General features: G+C 39.8%; 1 protein-coding gene and 1 non-coding gene across 3 annotated transcripts in view; both read right to left on the reverse strand.

The window, feature by feature from the left end:
• Positions 1-6,808: 6,808 nt before the first annotated feature.
• SEPTIN7 (septin 7) overlaps positions 6,809-25,859 on the reverse strand; it is a 76,857-nt gene continuing 57,806 nt past the window's right edge. For both annotated transcript variants that reach the window (XM_053926265.2, XM_053926266.2), the window contains exons 7-13: positions 25,008-25,100; positions 23,810-23,906; positions 22,260-22,311; positions 20,402-20,527; positions 12,614-12,749; positions 9,158-9,297; positions 6,809-7,854 (exon numbers count right to left, since the gene is read on the reverse strand). In XM_053926265.2, coding sequence (XP_053782240.1) covers positions 7,815-7,854; positions 9,158-9,297; positions 12,614-12,749; positions 20,402-20,527; positions 22,260-22,311; positions 23,810-23,906; positions 25,008-25,100 — 684 coding nt within the window. In that variant the 3' untranslated portion in view covers positions 6,809-7,814. The remainder of the gene's footprint in view (positions 7,855-9,157; positions 9,298-12,613; positions 12,750-20,401; positions 20,528-22,259; positions 22,312-23,809; positions 23,907-25,007; positions 25,101-25,859) is intronic.
• Positions 22,458-22,587, reverse strand: LOC112307047 (small nucleolar RNA SNORA30/SNORA37 family). Its single transcript, XR_002975013.1, has one exon. It is a non-coding gene; the product is annotated as a small nucleolar RNA SNORA30/SNORA37 family (small nucleolar RNA).

Genomic DNA, 25,859 nt, shown 5'->3' on the forward strand with positions numbered 1-25,859 from the left:
GAGTTTCAAGACGTTTTTTAAAAAAAGGTTTTATTTATTTTTAGAGAGGGGAAGGGAGGGAGAAAGAGAGGGAGAGAAACATTAGTGTGTGGCTGCCTCTCACATGCCCCCCCCACTGGGGACCTGGCTTGAAACCCAGGCATGTGCCCTGACTGGGAATCAAACCAGCCACCCTTTGGTTCGCAGGCCTGCACTCAGTCCACTGAGCCACACCAGCCAGGGCTAATTTCAAAACCTTTTCAAAACCCGGAAGAACACCCCACTCCATTAAGCAGCCACTCCCCATTGCCCATCCCTCTGTCCCCTGGTATCCATGAGTCTGTTTTCTGTCTCTAGGGATTTGTCCATTCTGGATATATCTTAATAATATGTAACCTTTTAGTCTGGCTTCCTTCAGTTAGTGTAATGTTTTTGAGGGTCATTCAAGGCATAGCAGATATCAGGACTGCATTCCTTTTTCAGAGCCGAATAATATTCTGTTGTATGGATATACCACAATGTGTTTACCCATTCATCCGTCAAAGGCACATATATTACTAACTCACTTAGTCCTCTCCACAACCTGGTGAGGACTGTTTTTACAGAACAAGAAACTGAGGCACAGGGAAGTGAAGTGATTTGCCCAGAGTCATATGCGAGGTAGAGCAGGAATTGGAACCCAAGCAGTTTGGTTCCCTTCAGTGCTCTGCTTCTCCACAGAAGAGCTGTCCCTTGTTGGGGTCACAAAGTGACACTTGAAAGACCCATGTAGAGAGCTTAAAAAAAAAAGTGGGTGGAGCTGCTATAAATGTTGGTAATTTGTTCCCAAGGAGGAGGAGAAAAACAAAAAAGAGGAGAGGGCCGGGAAGGGGGAGACCGAGGAGTCAGCAGGGGAGAAGGCACTGGGGCCAGGGTGAGGCGCTCAGGGAGAATCTCTCGAGACAAACACTCATTCCGCTGGTTGCAGCCAAGTTCTTCCACAGGCAGCCATTTGTTTTCAGTGTTACATTAGAGGGACTGAGAACACGGGGAGATCTTTGCCCGTGGTTTGGGTCGAAGGAACCGCAGAAACCAACAGCAGGATGCAGAGAGGAGAGCGACACTTGGCAAAGAAACTAATCCTGTGGGAAATCGATCGCGAAAAAACACCAGGAACTCAGAGGAGCCTTGCCTGGGCTTCAGACCTCTGCGGTCAGTGGAAAGGTCTGGGTCAAGTTCACCAAGGTGTCCACAGGTCCCAGACTCCAGTCACCATGTGGGTCGAACCGTGGGAATGAAGGGTGCCACATCTTTCCAGGGAGGAGCTGCCTAGCCCGGCTTCTGGGGAGGCGTCACAGACGTCTGGGTTCTCATAAAAACATCACGTGCTGGGCCCCCTTCCACCAGCTGGTGGAAAAAAGAGGGAGGTGGAAACTTAGCAAGTCTGTCCGGAGGCTATAGACCCAGGGTTCATGGAGAAACCTGGCTCTGCCAAAGCTTCCGGAATTTGCCCTGTTGCGTTTTATGCCGTCCTGGGCCCCAGGCCTTGGTAGGAATGAGCAGGGACAGAGTTCAGAAAAGGTTGACCAGAAGTTCGGCCTCCTTCTCCCTCCTCCCCCTTTCTGGGGATGGTTTGTCTTTGGCGATGGAACCGGCCAGCAAGGGGGAGGCCCTAGAGCAGGATGTCCAAGGGTGGGTGCCATAAACTGTCTCCCACTCCCCACCACACTCACCCGAGAGGCTTTCAGATGCTGCCAGATTTGACTTTGACTCTCTGTGTTCTCAGCTCTTCTGAGGCCAAGCCAGTGTGATGCTCTGCCAGCCCCGCTCACCTGCCACGGGGAAACCTAGTTCCAAAGGATGGGCCTACGCGTCCATTTGCCAAGGTGTGCCACCTGTGCGTTGCTTCACCGTGGGAATCGCTGTAGGCCTCCTGCCTGGACCATACGTCTAGGTGCACACCCAAACCCTTTTAGCACGAATTCCTTAAACTGTACGTAGGTGCAGAAGAGATGGTGCCAGTTGTTCCCTGCTGTGAGGATCTGCACCAAGTTCATGGCCCTCCCAACTCCTTTTACTTCCTAAAATCCAAACACAGCAAAGCAGCCGCAGGAGCTTGGAGCCCCATCAGCCGCAGAGGAAGGAGCCTGCCGCCTGGGCAGTGCTGCCCCCTGGTGGCCACTGGGAGTTGTGTTCCCAGCTCTCCCAAGGGGGCGTCCTGCCCCCCACCTGCCTCCTCCCCCTCCATCTTCTTTCTAAGACAAGGCAGGGCAGCGGTTGGGGCGGGCCCGCCTCCGCCCCACGCAGTTCCCATGCCAGGTCCCTGCCAGGCGACGCCACCAGGTTTTTCAAGCCCGCTGTGTGCTGTGACGACCCCAGGAGGAGCACACGAGTGCCCGTCGTCCCAGAGGCTCCCATCCACTGGGGACACGGGGAGGACACTGGGGACCCCACATCCCAGTGCCTCACTGCCACCTGGCCACACTGGCGCTCCCCCCAACCCCCCCCCAGGGGGCTGCAGCCCTATTGTTCTTGATCCCCACCCCAAACGGGCACGGACGGTGATGCCCTCCCCTGCACGCACACCCTGCTTCTCCACGACCCAGCCCCGGTTCCTGAGCGTGTCCACCGGGCCCTCAGGCCGCTGCAGTCCCCGTCCACTTCCGCGCGCCCTGCTCTTCCCAGGCCCGGCCTCCCGGGGCTGTTCAGGCCCCTCGAGAGTGCTGAGAGTCCGGGGGAGAAGCCCCACCCCGGGGCAGGACGGACAGGGCCCGATCAAGACTCAAGAGGGGCTGGAAACCCACCACCCCACCTCCAGTTCGGAGGAAAATGGGGGCAACAGAACCCCAGGCTCCGGCCAAACCCTCCTGTCCCGTGGTAAGACATCGGCGTCTCTTTAAAACAGGTTAAATCTCCTGCTTCACGAAGGTCCAGGGGCTCCGCAGCAGCCCTTGCAGAGGCAGCGCCCACTGCCCGGCGCACGCCTTCCCCGGAACCTCGCTCAGAGCCCCGGGGCCCAGCGCCAGGGCTCCGCACCGTGTCCCTGGGCCTCGCTCGGGCTTTGTCTCCGTTCGTTTGGGGCGCCTGACAGCGACAGGGGTCCCAAGGTAGCTGCCTCTTCGTTTTATGCTGCTCCTTCCCACGAAAGGCCAGCTTTTACCGGCGCGCTCCGCCGTCTCTGCCTCCAAACGCAGTGGGGGCCCCGAGAGACGCTGACCTCAGCCCCCAGCCCCGGGCCGGCCCCCGAGGGTGTCTGAGAGCAAGTCCCCGAATGTGCACGTCAACACTGTTTGTTGTCTGACTTGAAAGTAAACCACACGAAGCCTGAGTCGCGGGATCACACGAGGTTCACCCCCGGGAAGAACAGCCCCAGCTCCCCAGGTCCCAACCCGAGAAAACAGCTGCGCCTCGGGTCGTGAGAAGTGCGGCGCAGGCTCCCACCCACACGGGGTCTGGGCCCGCGAGCCCGTGGCCGCACCCGGCATCGGCCACGTGGCTTCATCACTGGCTTGTCCCGGACACGGGACACTCTTCTGTACCCACGAGCAAGCGGACATACACTCACGCAGGGAGGAGACCAGTGAAGTTCAAAGACAACAGGATAAAACGAGGGGAAACTCCCAGCTCCGCCGAGTCCGTGCAGCAGCGCATGCCGGGCCGTCCAGCCCTTCGCCCCCCGACTCTGCTTTGCTGCTTCCTTGGAAAAATCCAGGGCGACCGGCGGCTCCGTGCAGCGCCCCTCGCCTGCTGTGAGGAGGGGGAGAAACCCGGCATTGGTGGGCACCCACTTCCTCTGTCGCCCCCGCCTTACGCCACAGACGTCGTTTCTCAGAGGCGTCAACCATTCAATCCCAGGGCATTTCCAGGAGGAAGCCTGAGCGGCCTCAGATGCAGGCGGGTCCGCAAACATCGCACCCCAAACAGCGGTTGTGGGTGGCCAGAACCCACAGAACCCAAGGGTAGCGGTTTCGGGCTACCCTTGGAGGGCCTGGCCTTTCACTCGACCCTCCTTTGCTAGCACGAGACTGTTTCGCTGGGCCCCGCACCCCATGGGGCTAATGTGCGGGCCAAGAATGGTCTTCATTCTTCCCGTGACGCTTTGAAAGGCTTCAAAAGGACACAGGGAATTGTCAGCCCGTTTTCTGCTGCAAACAGCTGACACTAAACTTTGAACATTCCATGGAGTGATCCCAAATCATGGCAACCAGATTTGCTTGAAAAAGCATCAAAGTTTTCATCAGAGATACTCCGATTAACCATCTCGGCCTTATTTGCAAAGAATGACATTTTTTGTAACTCCCATTACTAGCACCATACAAAAAAAACGCTTTCCCCTCAAACCACCGCATTTCCATGCTGTGCCCTTTTGTTGGAGCATACTTCATTTAGCGACTCCAAAGGGCTCTCTCTGCGCACAAAGCAGCAGGCACCACGCACGAAAAGCAGCCATCGCCTGGAACCGGGGAAACGACGCTCCTGATCTGCACTCACCCAGCAGTCAGAGGTAACCGCCTGAGCCCGGACGCCCTCGCACCTGCGGTCAGAAGTAACCTTCACTCCAAACCAGCACGGGAGGCAAGGCCCTGTTTTACCGCCGAAGGAACATGTGCTCAGAAGGGAAAAGCCACCTGCCCAGCTCAAACACAGCCGGGATTTGAACCCAGGGGACTCACGTTTTCTAGCGCACACACGTGGCCGTACAACAGGACTGAGGCTCACAGGCCCCAGTGTCAGCAAGCCTGGTTCCCACAGCAGCTCCGCCAGTCTCCACCCGTCTGCGGGCGAAGTCGCTGAACATCCCCAAACCCGTGTCCACTCTAAAACGAGATGATCTGGTTTCTACTGAGGGGTAAATGAAGATAATGCAGATATACCATCTCCCTAATATGTAGACAGTTACCATCATTACAAAAAGAGCAGGAAAATGAACTACACTGAGCTCTGCTTACATTTGCAATCTTTTTGATAGAAAGGATTTCAACTCACTTGGGTGGCAGACGACAATTTTTCTTTTCACATCCGAGAGGACACACAGCAGTCTTCACCAGGGTGGCCCTGGGGATTTAACAAGTGACTGCTAACAAGTCTACATACTACTTACGTCACTGGCTTCCACGGTGGAATGTGCTAGATAGTTCGCTGGGGCTCAAGGAGAGCGCTGAACTTTCTCCCACTCCTTCTGCTCTTGCTGCATTACCAGGCCACCCTCCCCTTTGCTCTTTTTTCTCACCTCCACATCCTTAGGTCACTTTCTCCACGAGGGTTTTAAAGGCATGAAAGGTACAGGGAGTCAGAAAGTGAAGGTGGTAATGTGTGACAAGCTAATGGCTCCGAGAGGCAGGAGTCTGTGTCTCCTCAGCTTCCAAGATTACAAACTGAGTTACACAGAAATAAGGCACATGCCCAATTCTTTATCAGTATCCCGTTACTTGTGAACTTGACAACGAAACAGTTAGACCTCACACCACTAGGTGGCAGTAAAACTCTACCACGCGGTGCCCAACTTGGTCCTAAGCGGGAATTAGAAGGCAGTGGTTAATGAACTACTTCACTGCATCACGCTTCTGACAAAGGGGACTAGGCACTGCCTGCCTGCGGGCCTTCCCTCATGCTTTCCTGAATGTTACAGGCGTTGTGGACAGCGTAATCAGCTCTCTGAAACACAGGCCTGTGGCAAACACAACCCTCAATACGCTTGAAAAGCCTGAAGTTAATCAAAAGACACAGTAAAGTCGCATAGCTCCCGTTTTAGGTTCAAGGAAAACCTCAGGTGTGATGATGGACGAAGACTTGTGACAGTTTTCACTGGGGTGGTAGAGTAAAGGTGACTTACCACGAGATACAGAATGAGAACTCGTTTCTAGAAGCAGCTGCACTTCGCCCGTTAGGCAGGTGGTCTACACAAATGTCTTCATTCTGCACTCTCCAAATGAACACATTGTTCACCACTCCCTAAAACCAGACTTTTCCCTAGAGGTTAACCCACTCTAACACAAGAATGAAAACGAACAAATGAAGCCCCCTACATATTTACTATAGTTATTTCTGAGTATCTGATTCTGGCTTAGAATAACAGCCAATTTAGTTCTAAAAGGACTTTGGCACTATTATGCTGTCCAATGGAAAAAAAGACATTTTAGGTAACAAAACATTTTCCAAGACAAGTTTTAACTAGTGATGGCAATCAAGCAAGGACAAACGTTTACTGTAGTATCCCTAAATCGTGTTTTAATGCCCCATAAATCTGCTTTAAAAAGAGTACCTGGGGGAACTTACATGTGCAGTGAGGATCCTAAAATGTGAATAATCTTCCTAAAATATATTTTACACTTCAGATCTACCTGTCTTTTAAAAGCAACAATATCTTTCAAGTATACTATTTAAATCCTTCAGCCTCTGAAGAAAACAAAAAAATTAATCAGGATTATCAGTTATTTCCTACCACTTGGATCCTTAATTTTAAGTAACAGACATGGCAGAAGTTTTTAAGATAATGAGCTGGCATACATTCATTATACTTAACATACGATTATGTTAATAAGCATTATGTTAAAATCGATATAATCTGACGATAGTGAAAAGAAATCATACCACCCTCTTTCCCGATAAAAAATTTGTTTCCAGAGACTAAAGCTTACCTAATGAATGTGCTGGGGTTTGTTCTCAGAAATAACATTAATGAGAGAGTAATGAGCAGAGAGACACTGAATCTCAGAAGAAAATCAACACGTACACCTAAGTGAAACATACAAAAAAAAAAAAAGAGTTGCAATCGTAGAGTTGAAAAGTTTCTTCCCCAAATATCCTAGACTTGTACAGCAACTGTAGAATATTTAAGACCCACACTCTATTACATCACAACATTGTTTATTATGTGAATTTTTTACAATACAAACAAAAAAATACAGAGATGCAATATATGAATACAGCTAAAAGCAGAATGGTGACTTTTTTTTCTTTTTAAGAGGCCATGATTCCCATTTCTAGTAAAATAAAGAGACTGCACATAGATAGAAATAGGTTGGTCGTTAGCTCCACAATTTTGCCTAGAAATGATCTATAAATGCATTTTCCCCCTGCTACTTACCATAAAGTGTAAAAAGGGAATTAAAGGAAAGTTTCCTTTAGATGCTATATTCTATTTTAGCAGGGCCAATATATGGAAAATACCTAAATTAAATGTTATTACAAAAATGAAGCAGTAATGAGATTCAGGCTAAAGAGGGCACTAAATGAGAATAATATATAAAGAATCCAAAACAACAAACAAACAAACAAAAAAGGCTGTTATAAAAAAGCTCTAGGTGCAATGGTAAGCATATACGTTCTTTTTTCCATGTGTATTTTTAAACAATGGAAGTGTCAAAAAATAGGGTCAACTGTGTTAGACTAAATTACATTATTGTATACGCTGCATTGGATGGAACCTTTGTATTATAATTATCAGAGAGAAGCATAGTTTGCATCATATTATGGCAATTTATCCTCGGTGAAAACCTTTCAGAGTCCTTTTATTTTGGAATATCCTGTAAACAGTCAAACCACCAGAACATGATTGTACAATAGTAAAATGTTTTCTTGCATTAAATTGAAGACATCTGTTTAATTAAAAAAAAAAGAAAAAAAAATGTAGGAAAGGTACTTAGAGCTGTTAGTTTCTAAGTACACAACACCCTAGACAATTCAAGGCATCTTAATCTCCATCAAGAACAAAAAAATAATAATAATTTTTGTCATGCTGTTAAATCCATCATTAAGGATAAAACTGGTGCAAATTGGTCAAACGGATCCAACAAACACTGATGTCCAAGCTGGCATATTGGCAACTAATACGTGACTGGTGGTCAACAGAGGGTTTAAAAGATCTTCCCTTTCTTCTTGTTCTTTTCCAAGGTTCTAAATGATTAAAGAAAAACAATCAAAATGACTACGTCATAAATATTGTAAACAACATACGGTAGCAACAGCTAGCCCAACTACAACTGTGTAAAATTTTCAGACACCACTTTTTTTTTTCAATTTTTCATTTGAAAAATTGAAAGACTTAGATGTGAATGATGAGGACAGTGCTAGTCCCTAACAGTATTGCCTTAGAAAATCAAATATTTGACATAATTCCCGGATAAATACAGTAAATATCTGGCAAAACCCCATTTTCTATCTAACGAAACCCCATTTTCAAGATATGAGACCAATTCTCAAATAAAACAGTGCAAATTTAAAAGAAAACCAACTAACATCTAACAGGGTATCCTTTTCTCCTACTGCTATTTCCACTCTGAAATGCATTTGCTTTTACAGTTATATTTTCCTCTTCTTTGGGGAAAAAGTTCACAGAACAAATGTCTAATCTTGAAAACGTTTAGCAGTGAAACTAAACTGTAGAATTCTTATAGCAATTCAACTTTTCAGTTTTAAATGGGACTAATGAGGGAGTAAAATCCCCAAGGTACAGATATTACTGAGTTTTTTAATAAATAAAAAGCAAGCAACTATTAACTATATTAGGAATTAGAAGCCAAATATTTTATCTTAAGAATTTTACCCTAAATAAATAACTGAACACAAGTAAAACATACCTCTAAATTCATGAAAGATCTTTTCAGTGGTGTTCTCTACATGCTCACCCCAAATGGAACACAACCGTATGTCCAACATTTGGAGGGGGAGGTAAGAAACTGACTATGGTGAGTTAACTGGGAGAATGTTATAGTTATAAAGATTGTTAAGTGATGGAAAATGATTGTAGTAAAAAAAAATTACTATTGTATCAGACAGATTACATTCATTTATATTAAAATATTCATCCATAAAAAAAAATTCACCCATTAAATAATCGTGCTTTGGATGCACAACAGTGGGTGATATCTTTTAAAATGTTACTCTAAAAAATAAATAGGAAAATAATTCTTTAGCCCTGGCTGGTGTGGCTCCATGGATTGAGTGCTGGCTTGGCAACCAAAGGGCTGCCGGTTCGATTCCCAGTCTAGGGCACATGCCTGGGTTGCAGGCCAGCTCCCCAGTAGGGGGCTCATGTGGGGCAACCACACATTGGTATTTCTCTCCCTCTCTACCCCTCTCTCTAAAAATAAATAAAAATGAAATCTTAAAAAAAATAAAGTATTCCCTCTTAAAAAAAAGAAAAGAATTCTTTAAAACATTCACACAGACATTTCTTGGGAATCTTGGTATTAGTTACCTTGAAGAGTTCTGTTGTTCTAAAATACGTTGTTGGGCTTCCCAGTTTGCTTTCTCATCCTCAAACTGACGACGTTTTTCCTCTAATTCTTTGTGCTGTGCTTCCAAATTCTTTTTCATTTGCTCATGGCGCCGCTGGAGCTAAATCACAGCATGATATATAAAATAAAACTGGTTAAGAACTCAGGAGCACAAGTGCAAATTACTCACCCTAGTTTTTGTTAGAAGGACGGGCACTGACTTTTTGTGCTGTGAATTCAGAGGGCCATCTGGAGAGCACTGACCTTCCTCTTCCCGTACGACTGGCCACCCCCAGGAAAGGTCATCCACCCAAGAGTGTGATCTTGAGCAACAGGGAAAGGAGGGTAACGAGCTTACAGCTGTACAGCACCGTGTAACAGATCTATCCTGTCTCATTTTTTGTTACTCACAAACATGTAGGAAGCTTGGCAAGGAAGACACAACTGTGTTAATGAGCAAACAGTTTAGAGTTTAAGTCACTTGGCATGATCATTACCCAGAAAGTGGCAGGAAACCAGGATTTGAACCTGTCTCCTAATTCCAAGTTCAGAAAGCTGAGACAAGTGGAAAGAAAGCAGAGAGATAAAGACCTGAGAGTTCCAAGATCATGGTAAAGTCCCCTGATGGCTTTGAAACACGGTTCTCAAGTATCAGTCTTCATACAAATCACCTGGAGTGCCTGTTAACAACACAGAATCCTGGACCTCACCTAACTGAGTCAGGGTCTCTGGATGTCTAGAAATCTGCATTCTCAACAAGCCTCAGTGACATGAATGCAGGTGATTCTTCCTACCTTGAGAATTAAGGTAGGAATGCTGGCTGAGAGGTGGCAAACACTCATGCAAAGTAACTAAAGCAGAAACAAAGAGCTATCTAAAGGTTCATTAAATAATTTCATTTAGACAACAGTCAACCTACTTCTGAAGAAAATAGTCATGCAAAAAAAAAAAAATCAGATTAAATCTAACGATACTGAATACCTAAGAACTATTCGAAATCTTCAGATGTGCACCAATTACGTTCTATTAAAGATCATATTACACTGGTGAGTTAACATCGTGAATTTGGATAATAATATAACTTTGCATACAATTTGTTTTCTTAATTATTTTGTAAACCCAAAAAGCAACTTCATATTCATTCCGATCACAAATATTTCATTCAATTCCTACAAAACTACCTAAGATAAATTTAAGCAAATTTGAACTAACATCTTCCTGGTGACAGCAAACAAGTTACGAAAAAAACATCATAAAACAGGGAAAGAGGAAAACGCCAACAGTTACTTAAAAGACAAATGGGAGGGCATTAAACACACAACTCAGAAGAGTTACTGCCAGGAAGAAGAGAGATGGATACTGATGCTGCCGTGTTTAAGCTGGGCAGCAGGTTCACAGGCACGCATCATTCTTTTCCTTTCCTTTCCTTTCCAGTCCTGTCACATGTACGTATCTTTTCTGTTAACTACATTTATGTCAAAAGTACAGGTCACAATCCCTCACTCTCAAAAAACCCGCTGGGTAGGAAGGATATGTTTCAAAGTTCAGAATTTTTCAGATTTTAGAAAGATAGTACTACTCACGAAGGTATACATACTATATTTACGAAACACCTTGTGGGCTTTCTAAGGTACCACCTACAATCAAATAAATTACTACTTTTTTGCAGTAAAATATATAAATATTCACGTGAAATAAAACTATTAGTTCTATGTCTGGTTTTGCAGTGTTCAGAGCTTTTCAGGATTTGAAATTGTGGACTTGTCCAGTGGCAACGAGCAAACAGAGTTAAGCGGGTTTAAATAACAGCTTAGAACTCTGCAGCACTGACCAAGTCAAGTCACCCCTCCTCCCAGGTGGAAAAGGGAGATGCGCAGGAACATCCCCCGTCAGGGCTAGGGCGTGGACAGGCAACACCGTACGTGGGAGGCACTCAGTGCTGTGCCTCATGCACGGAACTGCTGGTTATTAGCTGCGCTCCAAATATTTCTAGCGTAAGTGAACTTGAGAAAAACTGTATTAAACCAGGTTAAATAGGTTTCTTCACCTATACATTTGCATACTTATATGGCTTATAGTATTGGGGGGAACTTGGTCCAGATCTCTCTACAGGTAAGTCCTTTCAATGGTAAGAAAGATTTCATCCATCGAAAGAGCATGTTTCTGAAAACTCACTTGCACCATTCACAGAAGTCATAAAAACTCTTGAAGGTTCTTTGGCTACACCTCCATGACTATTTGTTTATAACACTCTTGGGAGCAGGCCCTAAAATATTTCTATATCAAAAACAAATTTAACTAATTTTAGATTTTCATTAGAAAATCGAAATATGGAGATAATATTCATGGTTCCTATTTTTATTTCCTTTCTGATATAGATTATTTATTAATTAGTGAAGGGATAGAGACTCATTTAGATTTAATAATAGGCTGATAAAAAAACCACTAACTTAATCTCCAAAATGTTATCTTAGTAACAGGTGCCAGGAAGCTAGTCCTGTAGTACTTAGCAGTCTCAAGCAAGAAGGAATTATTCCACGTCCCTAATGAATTAAGTCTAAGACAAATACAACAATAGTGAAAAGTTTTTTTTTTAATTAAGAGATTACATGAAAGGCCCAATAACATAAGAAAATTCTAATGTGAAATAATATTTCCTCAAATTTACTGAATATTTTACTCCATGCATTCTGTCTACTCAATGGATTGGATTACGAGTACTTTTGGTTGTGGATTAAATCAAGAAGGGTTTCAGTATTTTTTATGCAGTAATCACAAAAGCAAAGAGATAATCTGTAAGGATATAACAGAATAGATCTGAATCTCCTTATATATTGCATATTAATGTTATCCCATATATATTTAAAAATAATTTTGAGCACAGTGACAACAAATCTGTGCTGAGAAAACTTCGTACTGAAATCACTGATCTGTTCCGTGTTCACCCATAGCCTCCTTAGAGGAGTATCACACCCCTTCATTCTCTCCCCTCTGACTACAACTTACCCAGGCACGCTCAGTTAAGACAGGCTCTTTCTTCTCATGCGCATGCAAATAAGTCTGATCCACTATTATCCTAACACTAGTTTTTATTCTTACGTCCACTCAAAACTCTGATCTCTACTTTTCTTATCTTGAATATGTAGAATGACTTAAAATTCCATTTTTCGTAATGTGCTCATTATGACTAGTAATTCATTGTAAGTATTCTATTATGTCTTTCTACCAAGTACACTCGTGTCCACTTACATTACGAAGTGTATATATGTCCTTGTAAATACAGTGCTTGCTCTCCTTTCTCCATTTCATTGTATTAGGGTGTTATATTCAATTTGGAAAAATATTTACAGAAAGGTTATACTATCTACGAATTTTATTAATATTATTCTGACAAGGACTATTGTGTCTGTAAGAAGTGGAAGCATTAGGCTGATCACCTCAGCTTCAGAGTCCTTCAGTTTCTGAACTTTTTCTTTGACCTTCATCTCGAACACCTGCTCCATCTCCATCTCCATCTTCTTCATCTTAGCGACGTGCTCCCTTCTTTCTTCTTCCATTTGTGCCAGAGGGCTCCTGTTACAGATGTGAAGAGTCATCAGTACATGTCCAGAAATAGAAAGTTAACACAAAACTCTGAGTGATGAGAACAAATGAGATACTGTATGCCATTACTGAAGTCTCCACTGCTTCTTGTAAATATGTTTTAAAATAATTTTTCAATTATTCTGATACTATCATAAGTAATACAGACTTGATGTTTCACATATAAATATGTTAAAAATTCTCTAGAAATTTCTAGAACTTCCAAAAATTTTGTATCTAAACTTGAGTCTCTAATAAATAATTGTGAAAATAGATCTAAACAACAAAGGCAACCGTTAGTGGGATACTTCTCCAAACCTAGTGCTTATCAATCTAAGGACGACCCATTAAATAAAGTGTGGAAGGAAAACGGGAACATTCCAAAATACATTCACAAAATGGAAAACTAGAAGAAAATTGTTTCATTTTGTATTTTCTTTAAACAAAATGTTAATGTGAAAAAAGGAATTGAGTTAATAAAGTATATGCAGAATATTTTTAGTTCTATGAATCTCCAAGGGTTATAATCTCTTCTTCTAAGACAACTACTGATATTACGATTATACTGTTAATTAATAATAATTCGAATTTATTTTGGTAACTGAAATGACATGCTGGAAATGACTACCAGTCAATACCTAGAGCATTCTTCATTTAGATAGATAGAGAATATTTCTAGTCGACTTTGGTAACTTTCATGCTCTTGAAAATGTATTCCGCCTAACTCAAATATTTCACTTCTTAATTTTTAAAGATGTTCACAGTGATAAAACATACACAAACACACACACACAGGATCAGAAGCAAACAAATGTCTTGATAATTATTTTTGATATGCCAGAAAATAGATACAAGCATAGTTAAACAAAAGTAGTTCAGTATTCCATTGACATTAAAAGTCCACCGGCTCAAATCCCTGCACAATTTTGTTCAAAATATTCATGTTGAAAAATAATACACGAGCTTTATGTTAAAGCTAGTATATTTACAGACCCGAGAGAATGCCAAAGTATGGGTAACCTACTACAGCCCCGGGGCCAGAAAAAAGTGTGCCCTGTGGCTTTGAGGAGCTCTGTAAACTAGTCAGCACTGGGACAACTCAGCAGGCAGCCTCTTTTCTGACTCTGCTGATAAAACATGTTTAATTGGCCCCCACAAACAGGCTTTGACCACTGAATTTTACATTTTAAATTGGTAAATTTTACCTCAATGAAGTGATTAAAAAATTAAATCATGGCTGAAAAACAAAATCAGGTCTTATAAATACCACCCACAACTTCGAGGCGAGTCAGAATCCTAATCTGACAAACACTGGATATGCTATGCTGACTTCTCTCCTTATGAGGCTGAGTATTTCCGATCCTTACAGCACCCTTCCTCCCTATGAAAAACGAGGACAGGAGAGCTCCAGAAGAAACAGGAAACAAGGCTACTGCTTTCTCTTAGCAAAACAGAACAAAGACGTGACGTACTGCTGTGATCAAGACTGGCATGTCTTTGCAGTGAGTGTAAATCAGAACAAAATGGTATTTGACTAGCAGATATTTCTTCACCAAAAGAAAACTTACAAACCTGCAGTATATTTTAACGATTAAGCAATGAATCAGGAGTTCTGAAAACGAAACTAAGCCAAACATTAACTTAGATTAAGAACCTGCATTCAAAAAGTGCAGTTAACAAGTAACAGAATTTTAAATGTAAATCATTATTTCAATAAAAGCTGATGAGGCCCTTTTAATAAAATATTTCTCATCTTTGCAGCCTCAGAGCTCTTGGACAGAGTGTCACCGAATCCCCTGAAGTGACATGCCAAATACGCATGTGTTCACGTGTGTGCACATGGGAGCATTTTTCTGGTGAGAGGGTCCAAAGCTGCTGTCAGACTTTCAAAAAGGGTCTATAATCTCACTTCTTTCTCCCTCCTAAAACTGTTTAGAGAATAATCGAATAACTATTTTTGAACTGAGTCTTAGTAACAATATAACTGTAAATGTATTTAAGCAACTTAGATTATCCAACAATACTGTTGTAAATTGAAAGCAAATAGTTCAACACTGTAAATAAATTTAAAAAGACGGAATTCAGCCCTGGCCCATGAGGTCCAGGTGGTTGGAGGGTCGTCCCAGAAACTGCAAGATTGTGACTTTGATTACCAGTCAGGGCCCAAGCTTAGGTTGTGGGTTCAGTCCCCACTCACATGCATATAGGCTACCTATTGATGTTTCTCTTCCTTTCTCTCTCCTTCCCTTACTCTCTCTTTACAATCAATAAGCATGTCCTCCAGTGAAGATTAAAAATTAAAAAAACAATAATAATAATAAATTAGAATTCAGATAGAATTGTAATTTTAAAGTTAAATATATATTCCTACTTATAACAACCTATCTACAAAATGCTCTTTTAATTTTATCCTTGTGAGGAAAAAGGCAATTCATGTAAATTTAAAGAATTCATAGTAAAATTTGCATGTGAAAAGGCTACCAGTTTACCAAGAGTAAACACTGTCATCTAAATTATTATTTAAATGACTCAGGAAAATAGAACACTTTTATAGCAGAGAAACATGCTGTAGTGTTTTGAAATTTGCTTTTAAATTCAAAATTTAAATATTTAAAATCCCTATATACTAAACCTGCTATGTCTTCGGAAAAACAAATAGCCACTTACATGCCTTCAACTGTGTCATATCTAAAAACACAACACACAGAGACTTAACATACTTAAGTAAACCGCACCAAAAAGAAGCAATTAAAGGCAAATTCATAGATTTTACAATTAAATAAAATATGTTCCCTAAAAGTTTATGGCAAAATTTGATGCTATTTTCTTTTCCAAAATTGTTAGTGATTATACCAAGTTATAAAACTAAACATGCTGCAAAATCTTCTTCTTCCGGCCTGCTTTAATTTCTAACCCTATGTAAATGCACATATGTGTACCTTTAAAAGAAACTTATATTTCACGTTTGTGGTACTTTAAGTTTTTGGCCTTGTAAAAATACGACTCCTGACCAAATGAATTAATATGCCAGTATCATATTTTACAAATGGTCACATATACCCAAAAATGAATTTTTGAAACCTCTCACCACTCAAAATGATCTTTCAAATCTAATTTTTAAATAGATCTCTGTCTCACTTCCAGTCATCTTTATTAAAGTGATATTTAGAAGTAATGCAAAATTATGCTTCTAATATAGAAAACAAAGGCAAAAGGATCATTTTTAGTCATATTTCATTTTTTTTTCAAATAAGACCATTTTAATTAGATGGCTGGAAAAAAACATTTAAATTATATTACCTGCCTTTTTAATGGGAAACTCTTCTTCACACTCGGATACACTAAAGCTTATTAACCTAAACTTGTCAGAGAAATTTAAAACAACTCAGCCAAAGAAAAGAAAAGGCGTGGTGAAGTTTTACCTTTTTTTAAAAAAGGATAGAACTTAACGAGAGAAATTAGGATTCAATGAGACAAGCTCAGCAATTTTTCAGATTTTAACTACATAATCGAAATGCTGGATTTTCTCCCAGCTTTATTAAGATACAATTGACATAAAATACTTTGTAAGTTTAAGGTGTACATGTGATGTGTAAATCTTGTTGAAGTCCTTCCAAAATATAATTGTTCCAGGGCCATTCATGTAGCAGAAAAACATTTTCAGACATAAAGACCAAATATTTTTATTTTTAATCCATAGTTCAGTACACTCTACAGTCCATCCAAAACTGCCTCACAAAATTAAATATTAGATGAATCAGTTTATTTTACTACTCAACACCTAATATTAAGAAATTAGCTTATATTCTAAAACCAAAGTGTGACTAGTACTCTATCGAGTGTACAGAGCCACAAAAAGGTTAGTATGACTATATATTTTGAATAGATTCATACGTATGTGCAGTTGACCCTTGAACAACATGGTTTTGAACTTCTACAGAGATTTTTTCCCCCCCATAAATACCTCAACTGTTTTCAATCCCCAGCTGGGAGTCTACAGAGGCAGTAGGCTGTCTGCATGCATTACCTATGTCATTTTATATGAGACTGGAGCATCTGCAGATTTTGATATTAGGGTGGAGGGGGGCTGGAAACAATCCCCTGTAGATACCAAGGGAGAACTTAAGCTTTTGGGGAGTCAAAATTTATACATGGATTTTTGACTGTACAGGACTTGGCACTCCTAACCCTCATTTGTTCAAGGGTTAAAAGTGTATGTGTATATATTGTATAAGGGCCATGAAAAAACAGGTCCATCAATAATCAGATGAATAAATGACTACATATATATATTCTCAAATTGCCTGTAAATGCTACTTTAGACAGCATATAAAGTAATAAAGTAATCAAAATGACTCCCCCTCTTTTTTTTTAAAGAACCAAAGAAATTGTCTAATTTAGTGGTCTTCACACTGAGGTCTCTATATGAAATCTTCCAAGAGTTACTTCAGCTTCTGCAGTTTTAAGAGAAATCAACTTCCAGATCCTCACCTTTCATACAGTCTTGCTTAAAGGGACAGGCCTGAAATTTCCAAGTTACCGATAGCCCATCTCTCACTCTACAAAAGAAAGGCTTTCTCTTACCCATCCCTTACTTAAGGTACAAAGTGGCAATTTGTTTCATGACTTAATGAACCTCTTCCACTCCAAGCTCCCCAGCGCCATTATCAAAGGATGCACTGCTACGGAGGGAAGGGTTCCATAAAGGTCATACAAATAGAACATCGACAAGAAGCCTAAGCTCACTTTTGCTTACTTCACGTATTTATTAGCCATTTCTTTCAGTTATTCACGGATGGGTCTTTAGCTATAAAGACCCTTACATGTAGCACCTTACATCAGCAAAAGCACCATAAGTTGCTGGCAGGACTTTTCTTTTTTTAAGTCAACTGGAATGTTTTCTAAAATTGCTGATTTTTAAGACAATATAAGATATACCCCATGGATAAAAGTTCCAACAGACTTCTTTCAGATTTAGTATGTATTATGCAATAAAGTAATAAAACCTAATTTAACATAACATCAATACCTATTGTGACAGTCATTCCCCAGGTGGTTCAATGTTTAAAAGTATTTGTTTTTCTACTTACTATTAACATAAAATAATATACTAACTCCTAAGGCAATCTGCTTTTTAGCAGTACAACCATTTTCACAGGCACAGTTTGGACATGATTCATCTCATCAAGAAATACATTTCCAATAGAATTCTACTTTTCATGTTTTCACCTGGGTTACAGTTTAACTCAAGTGATCTACTCCAGAATTCTGTATATGCAGAAGAATTTTTAGCAACACTAAGTTTTATTACTTTTCTCTGAATTACACCTCACCTTTCTGCAACCAATAGCAGAAATACCCCAGCACTACTTTAAAAGCTTCATTTTTGAAATACAAAAACAAATAATTTCTTATATCTAAGTAGCAAACAAATGTTTAAAAGAAGAAAAATAAACATTAAGTGTATACACTTAATGAAAAATATATAATGATAGTATATTTCCCTTTAACATATAAAATTATCAGATTTAGTGTGCTTTTCTTAAAAGTTAAAAAGTTCTGCCCTGGTTGGTGTGGCTCAGTGGATGGAGTGTGGGCCTGCAAACCAAAGGGTTGCGAGTTTGATTCCCAGTCAGGGCACATGCCTGGGTTGCAGGCCAGGTCCCCAATGAGGAGTGCGCGAGAGGCAACCACACACTGATGTTTCTCTCCTTCTCTTTCTCCTTCCCTTCCCCACTCTCTAAAAATAAATAAATAACCATTATGCTGTACACTTGAAACTAATGTTGAATGTCGACTGTAATAGAAAAATAGGGTAAAATAAAAATGTAAAGACCTGACTGGTCTTTTAAGAATATACTTAAAAATTAAACAAAATAAAGTGGACTAGGATCTTATTAACAATATTTATTATGATGTATCCTTACATTTGTATGATAAAGCTGAAGCAAATTTTGCTTAAAAAAATAAAGTCTTTTTCTCATGTGCTGAACCTTACCTCAAATACAATCTTGTATTTCAAATACTAAAATATTGTTAAAGTAATAACAAAATCAATTTTCCCTAGAAGTCAAGATTTTGCAAAGCATGAATTACTAATCACCTATGTCAGAACCACCTAGGGTGCTTATTAAAAATACAAACCTGGCCCTGGCTGGTATAGCTCAGTGGACTGAGCATGGGGCACCAACCAAAGGATCGACAGTTCGACTCCCAGTCAGGGCATATGCCTGGGTTGCGGGCCAGGTCCCCAGTGGGGGCCATGTGAGAGGCAACCACACACTGATGTTTCTCTCCCTCTTCCCCCATCTCTAAAAATAAATAAACAAAATCTTTTGAATAAATAAATAAAAATACAAACCCACAGGCCCATCCCCCATCTACTGAATCAGAATCACCTGCTAATTATTGAACTTAGAAATTTACTTTTAAAAATCTCTCTCACAAGATCCTTGAAACCAGAAAACCCAGGTACTCATTACTGAAGTTCCTCAAATAAGCATGCTATCATCAGCATAGGAAGAAATTCAAAGTTAAGTAAGAAATTAGAGCCTATGACCCAAAAATCATTAAGAAAATATGGAAGAAAGTAAACACAGAGGTAGGTCTAAGATCAGTTTTAAAAGAGAACTGCTGGTAACTGCCGGAGACTATTCATGCTTTGTGTGCTTTCTTCTGAAATGTAAAGGCCATGTGGAGACATAACTAAAAAAGAAAAAAAGAAACATTTTCTTTTCCACTGTGAGGGACGTTGGCCACTGTAGAACACAGTACTGCTATGAGAACTTGCCTTTCTCATTATTTATTCAGATGATCCCCCAGATCACCCTTTAAGCGTAGTTAACACTTGGCTACAAATGTACACACATTGTTAAAATGGGCTTCATAACACTTATGATCCTCAAGGATCCCAAGTAAAGAAAAACAGGGCACAGACATTGTTACCACCAGTGCCTTCACACATCTCCTTTCCCCAGCCCCTGGTGAAACCACCACTCTGCGGGGCGAAGCCTGCACTCCAGAGTCACTCACAGCACTCTACCAACAGGGGGAATCCGCACTCCAGCTGACCGACTCCGTGTAAACACACAACAGGAACAGAGGAAGTAGTAAAGGTGACCACGGCTACACTCATCTAAATGTTCCTTTTGTCTGGTCCTGTCCTTTGCTTCTATATGATGTGAGTGAAAACTCTGCTATCCAAAAGGCTTATTTTAAAAAGACATAAGAAAAGGTAGAAGCTCTACATTTAGTCTCCTTCAGGAGACAATGAGATGTTTATCTTACAAGTAAAATGGGTTAAGAGATCTTGATAGAAACTTTTCTTCTTCCCTTAAAAAAGTATTTTCTAAAAGAGCTGTTTTCTAATTAGGCTGTGTACAGATTATGAAGATGATGGCAAATGACCAAAAGGGAATACAAGGCTCTTTCTCTTAAAAAACACGGTAATAAAACACTTCTTCCAACAATTAAACAGTAAAATATTAAACCGCCAATACAAAGCCTATCAATACAAATTTCTGCTGTTGTGCATACAGAACATTCCAATATTCTATTGAGTAGCGAGGAGAAATTTGATGAAAATGAAATAATTATAAACTCCATAAACAATACTTTTTTTGAAGGAAACAATGTATACTTACTTAGTAAGCTGCCCTTTATTCTTGTTATTATCGACTCCATTATAAGTCACAGCCGCCAGTTTTCTGCTCCGGTAGTTCTCATAGTGTACATTATTAGTGACATCTTTCAAGTCCTGCATATGTGTCCTGTCGTAAATAACAGAACAAGAGTTTGCTTCTATTAAAAAGCAGAGCAAGGTACATACAATGCACTCACGTGACACCAATGGAAATTTAGGTTCTAAATGACAATTTAAGAGCCATACATCCCCTCAAAGCAGTTACTAAAGATGACATTCTACAGAAGTCTTTACCTTTATACTACAGTTTAGTGCTCACTTAACATCACTGATACAGGTTCTGTGACTTTAAGCAAAATGAAGTATAACAAAACCATTTTTACTACAGCCTAATAGATATAAACAAGAGTTAAGTTCCTATGGCATCTCAACATTATCACAAAACAACATTGAACAAAAGGACATTATTCAAGGATCTGCTGTATAAATTTTATTTTACTAGAGAAGGGAAGTAGATCAGCTTCTACTAAAGCTCATAAAACCAAAAGAATTTCTTTTCTTTTAGCTGTATTAATATTTGAGTTTTTACTATGGCAATAAATTCCCAGGGACACTTTAGATAACACATCAAGTTGAATTCAAACTGGGGAGTTTTAATTTGGAATAAGTTTCTGTTTATTCAAACTGTCCACTGAATGTGGTATCTCGGTTAAATGAATGTTTGCACACAGTATTTCTGTAATACATAAAACCAATACATATAAACTGTACAACACATAAGGCAATTTCATCATTCCTCAATGATGTGAGATCTAAAGACAGCCTGAGCTGCCGCAGGAGCTCCTTGCACAAAGCAGGTTCTTGAACACACGTGGTGTGGCAGTACTATGTATTATCCGATCCTCCCTTTCCTCACAATCCATTCCTGCACCTGCCATCTGTGGTCTCCACCATTTAAATAAAACTCCCTCTGGGAGACAAACATAAAGGTGCACTCTGCTTTTATTCTTCCCGATATCCAGGAAACATTTACTATGCCCTTCCCCTTTGCGAACAGAATGTGATGTTCAATCACTCTGGTTCAACTCCTACTATCTCACATTTCCATGCAGTTCTCTGATAGTTTACTTCCCCCACCCAGTTGTAAGTCTGGGTTTTCCACAAGTCTCCTCTCTCTTTATACTCTGCTCCTTGATGAAGTTATCCTCTCTCTGGCTACCAGGTACACTGAAAGCTCTACCCCTCCTCCACTTCAGCCAAGTCAGGCAGCTCCTTACTCCAAGCATAGCCAGTGGTTGAGAATAAATAGCTTGAGCTAATTTGTCACTGATTCTCCAGACTTGGAGTTCCACTGCTTTGGAAGCTCTCTTCTCAGCCATTGAGTCAAGACAATCGCTCCTTGGTTGTCACTCATTTTTTTTGTTGTCAGTGTACATTATAGGTGACACCATATAATCTCTTCAACTATAATCTCCCTGTTATAAAAACATGCCTTCAAACATAGCCTTCCCTTCCACTTTCCCCAAACCTTTCACATTAAAGAAGAGCAAAAGAAAAGTCTTTTCCTTTCTACTTTCCTTAACTCCATCAGTGTTAAAACCTCATGAGAAAATAAGATGATAGAGACATTTTTCCTATATATCCCTAGCCACACAGGTTATTTTGTATTTTTGCTAATGACTTTAAAACCCAGGTGAAATAATCCAAGTTGTCTCCATGCACCACTTGCTTACTTCAGTGCTAGAATGAAGACGATTTAAATTAGCTACATTTATATAATGCAAAAACTAATCTGTCCAACTCTACCTTTATTTAAGAGGGAGAAAAAGCTTATTGTTTTCATCATTGCTCACACTTACCTTATCAACATATTTCTTAGAATTGTGAAATCACAATGCTCACCATTTTCAACTACAAGAAAGAAAAACAGACCACATACATTATTTCCACTAACCCCAGGCTTTTCAAAGGATATTTCACAGGAAAAAATGGGGTTAACAACAATAAGAGAATATACAAAATAGCTTAGATCAGTTTTCATTAAGGTTTTATTTTTGCTCTGTGCCTTTGAGTGACAGCTGCCACTGGCACAGTCCCAGGGCAAGGATGCACCCAAGGGCTTTTCTTTCAGCACCAGCTACCAAATCCTGGCCCCACTGCCTGGGGGAGGACCTGTGAAAGTGCTGTTATTAAGGTAATACAGTAGTTAATTTAAGGACAGGCCAGGCAAGTCTCCTACAGTATTACTTTGTTATAGTTTCATCCTCAGTGATAAAAATATATAAACCTAACAAATGAGCTCTTCAGAACAACACTTTTGAGATTTTGAAAGGGGAGATCATATGTTCTTCTTTACTGGTAGGGAAAACATTAATTCCATGATTAAATAAATGCATTTTAAAAGTTTAGTGTGGGGTGGGGGAAGTAAAAGGGAAAAACATCCTTAAGCTAACTAACCAAAATGAAACTTCCTTCTTTGTGGGGGAAAAAACCTAAAGCTAGAAATACAAAGCAAATTCTTCAGCATAGATATCAAGGGTTGTACAAATTCAAAACCTCAGCTCAGCAACTGAAGGTTACCTAGGGATAAGGGAGCTAGGAATGAGTACAGTGTCACTGGTAAAGTAAGTCACCGATAAGGATGGTAACTTGGAACCATACCCTAAAAATTACAGAAATTTTCAGAGTAATAACAAATAGATAAAACAATCATGATTCAATCTTAGTTCCAAGTTACTGTAACACAGAAGATCTTAAGCTTTTTATTAGGTTAAACCAATATAATAAAAACAAACTTGGGAAACACATCTATATAACCGGGAGACTTCTGAGATTTGATGCTACAGATACAATTTTACTGGTGTTTAAAACCCCTTACAAAATTAGTAGAGGATCTCTTAGTCAGGGTTTATTTTAACTCTAAAGATCTGAGGCCAAAAAAGGCAACATTTGTCCTGAGGAAAGGAAACCATGAATGCTTTAATTGGGCTTATTAAAGTTGTTCTCAATCATTCTTGAATGTCCCAGACCCACTGGAGACTCAGATAAATGAATCTCCTTTTCTCTAAAATTGTGTTCACTATCAGAAAGTTTATCAGATCCCTTAGAAGCAATCTTTGGAGCCCTGGTAAAGAACACCTGCATTATGTTTTCAAATGAGAAAACAGAAATAGACCTAATGATGGGGTGGAGGTAGGAGGGTGGGGCACTGACAAGTGACTTCTTAAGTATTATAGTGTTAGGATTTAGTGCGTACTTGTCTGACTTACCAGGACACAAAAATCTGAGCAACTGGAACGTTTGAGAAAATGAGGCTAAATGAAATTGAATTCACAACTACTTTAGAAATTCTAGAATGTATTAATACAGTGAGCTCTTATAGAAAGTCGTTCACTAGAGAAAACCTTACCTTCAGCAACACCCCAAGGATACTGCCTTCCTCTGACCCTTTTGCCATTAACTTCAATGATAGTATTACTACCTACCACAGCGAGAGGTAAACGGTCCTATAAAACAAAGTATTCTTGTTCAAATACATCTTTGTAGTCCTCGCAAATTCAAGAATAAAAAAATCACATTATGTAACAGATTAACAAAAAATTAACGTGATAGTCTCTACATTCACTTTTATAGGGCATCCAATCACTATTTAGTAAACTGCCATTACATGGCATTCTCACCAAAGTAAACAATGAGTAAAATTATATTTTCTCTGAAAATTTTAGAGTACTAAAGCATATACCGATCAAATTATTTTCTAGAAAATCATTCCAAAAAGAAGCTGTCCCACACAGAAAAAAATAAAAAGGGTTAAAAAAATATACTGGCAGGTAGAGAGGAAAAATGGCACTTGTGACTAGCCTACCTACTTGGTGATAAAACCACCCCAACAGCCCTGGAAGCAGGAAATATTACACTTGCTAAAATCTGCCACTGGCAGTCCAGTGGCAGATCTGGGAGGCTGAGTTACATTCATCCAGACTACCAGAATAGTCTTTCAAAATTCTTGTGGCTCCCAGAAATACCTAAGAATTTTATGTAAAATATACAGACATTTTATATAAAACCTCAAAAATTCTTTATTGGCAAGGTATGAATATTTCATTATTCCAAGGAAATTATTTGCTTATATAATGCCATTAATACATCATTTTTAGGTCCAGGAAACTAAGGGAACCAGTATAAATTAAAAATACAGAAAATTATGTTGGTATAGATTTTTGGTTGGTTTTTACAGAAGAACAAAAGAGAACATACTTTTGTCTGGCTCTTAAAACCAAAGATTAAGTAAGCATAATAGTGCTTAAGAATAAATCCTCTCCCTTCTCATTATCTGTTTTTTAAAGGGAAAAATTATATGAAAATGGGTAATTGAAAACCATGTGAAGACTGTTAGTATTCATCTCTCTATTCCACATAATGCCTTATTACATACAATAGTCACTCAACAAAGTTAATTGCAAAGTTGAATTCAACATAGAATAATCTCCCAATTCATTCTGTAAGCCAACAATTTAAAAACACTGATATTTTTGGTGTTTCTAGTGGATATTATAGTGTTTTTAAGTACCTCAAACATTTTAGCATGTGTATGAGAATGAACCTACCTTTATCTTTTTAACAAGCTTATTTTCTTCTTCATCATCCGTCTCTGGAAATTCGTATATTTTAATTTTATGTTCTTGGATTTCTTTCATTATCTAAAATGGAAGAGAAAATTAGCAAAAGAGCACTACACATAATTAGTAGTACATTAGCTTTATTTTTATTATACTTTACTTAAGTTCCTATGAGCCCTCAGCTTTAGATCCTTTACTGTTTTTCAATGATGTAAAAATTGTAATCTAAAAACAAAGTATTATGCTGGTCCTTAAAAAAACTATCAAGTTGAAATATAAATACCATTGCCAAAGTTCAGTTACTTCAGAAGTGTTAAAGTCATGTGGTTACAATACCAAGAGAGTTCTAAACACCATGTCAGATTCCCAAAAGGGCTTTCTCTAGTTGACTTCTACTATAATGGCTTTAGGTCCTTTATTTATAAGGACTGAGATTCTTTCTCTAGATAATGGCTCTCTCTGTTTTACTCAGCTGAATCAACAAAGCTTAAGCTCACCTAAAATTTTTAGCAGAATTTTGCTAAGATAAGTAAAACTAAATACAATATTGGCTTCAGAAGAAAACTTTCACACTGTTGGAAAATATCCTTGCACGAACATGTGCACATGCACAGGTCAAGGAACAACAAATACAAGATCAGCAGGCACATGGAGAAAATACGCCCTGGAAATGAAGGAGCTAAGGGAAGGCATTAATGAGGAGAATGCAGAAAAAAGAAAGACAAATTATTAACATCAGAAATAACCTAGTTCAAATTAAATTATTTCATTCAAATACTCTAAATTCTAAATAGAGTATGAGTATCCAAATAATGTTTAACTACCTACCCTATTCAAACT

The sequence above is a fragment of the Desmodus rotundus genome, chromosome 6 (assembly GCF_022682495.2).
Source record: "Desmodus rotundus isolate HL8 chromosome 6, HLdesRot8A.1, whole genome shotgun sequence".
Lineage (NCBI taxonomy): Eukaryota > Metazoa > Chordata > Mammalia > Chiroptera > Phyllostomidae > Desmodus > Desmodus rotundus.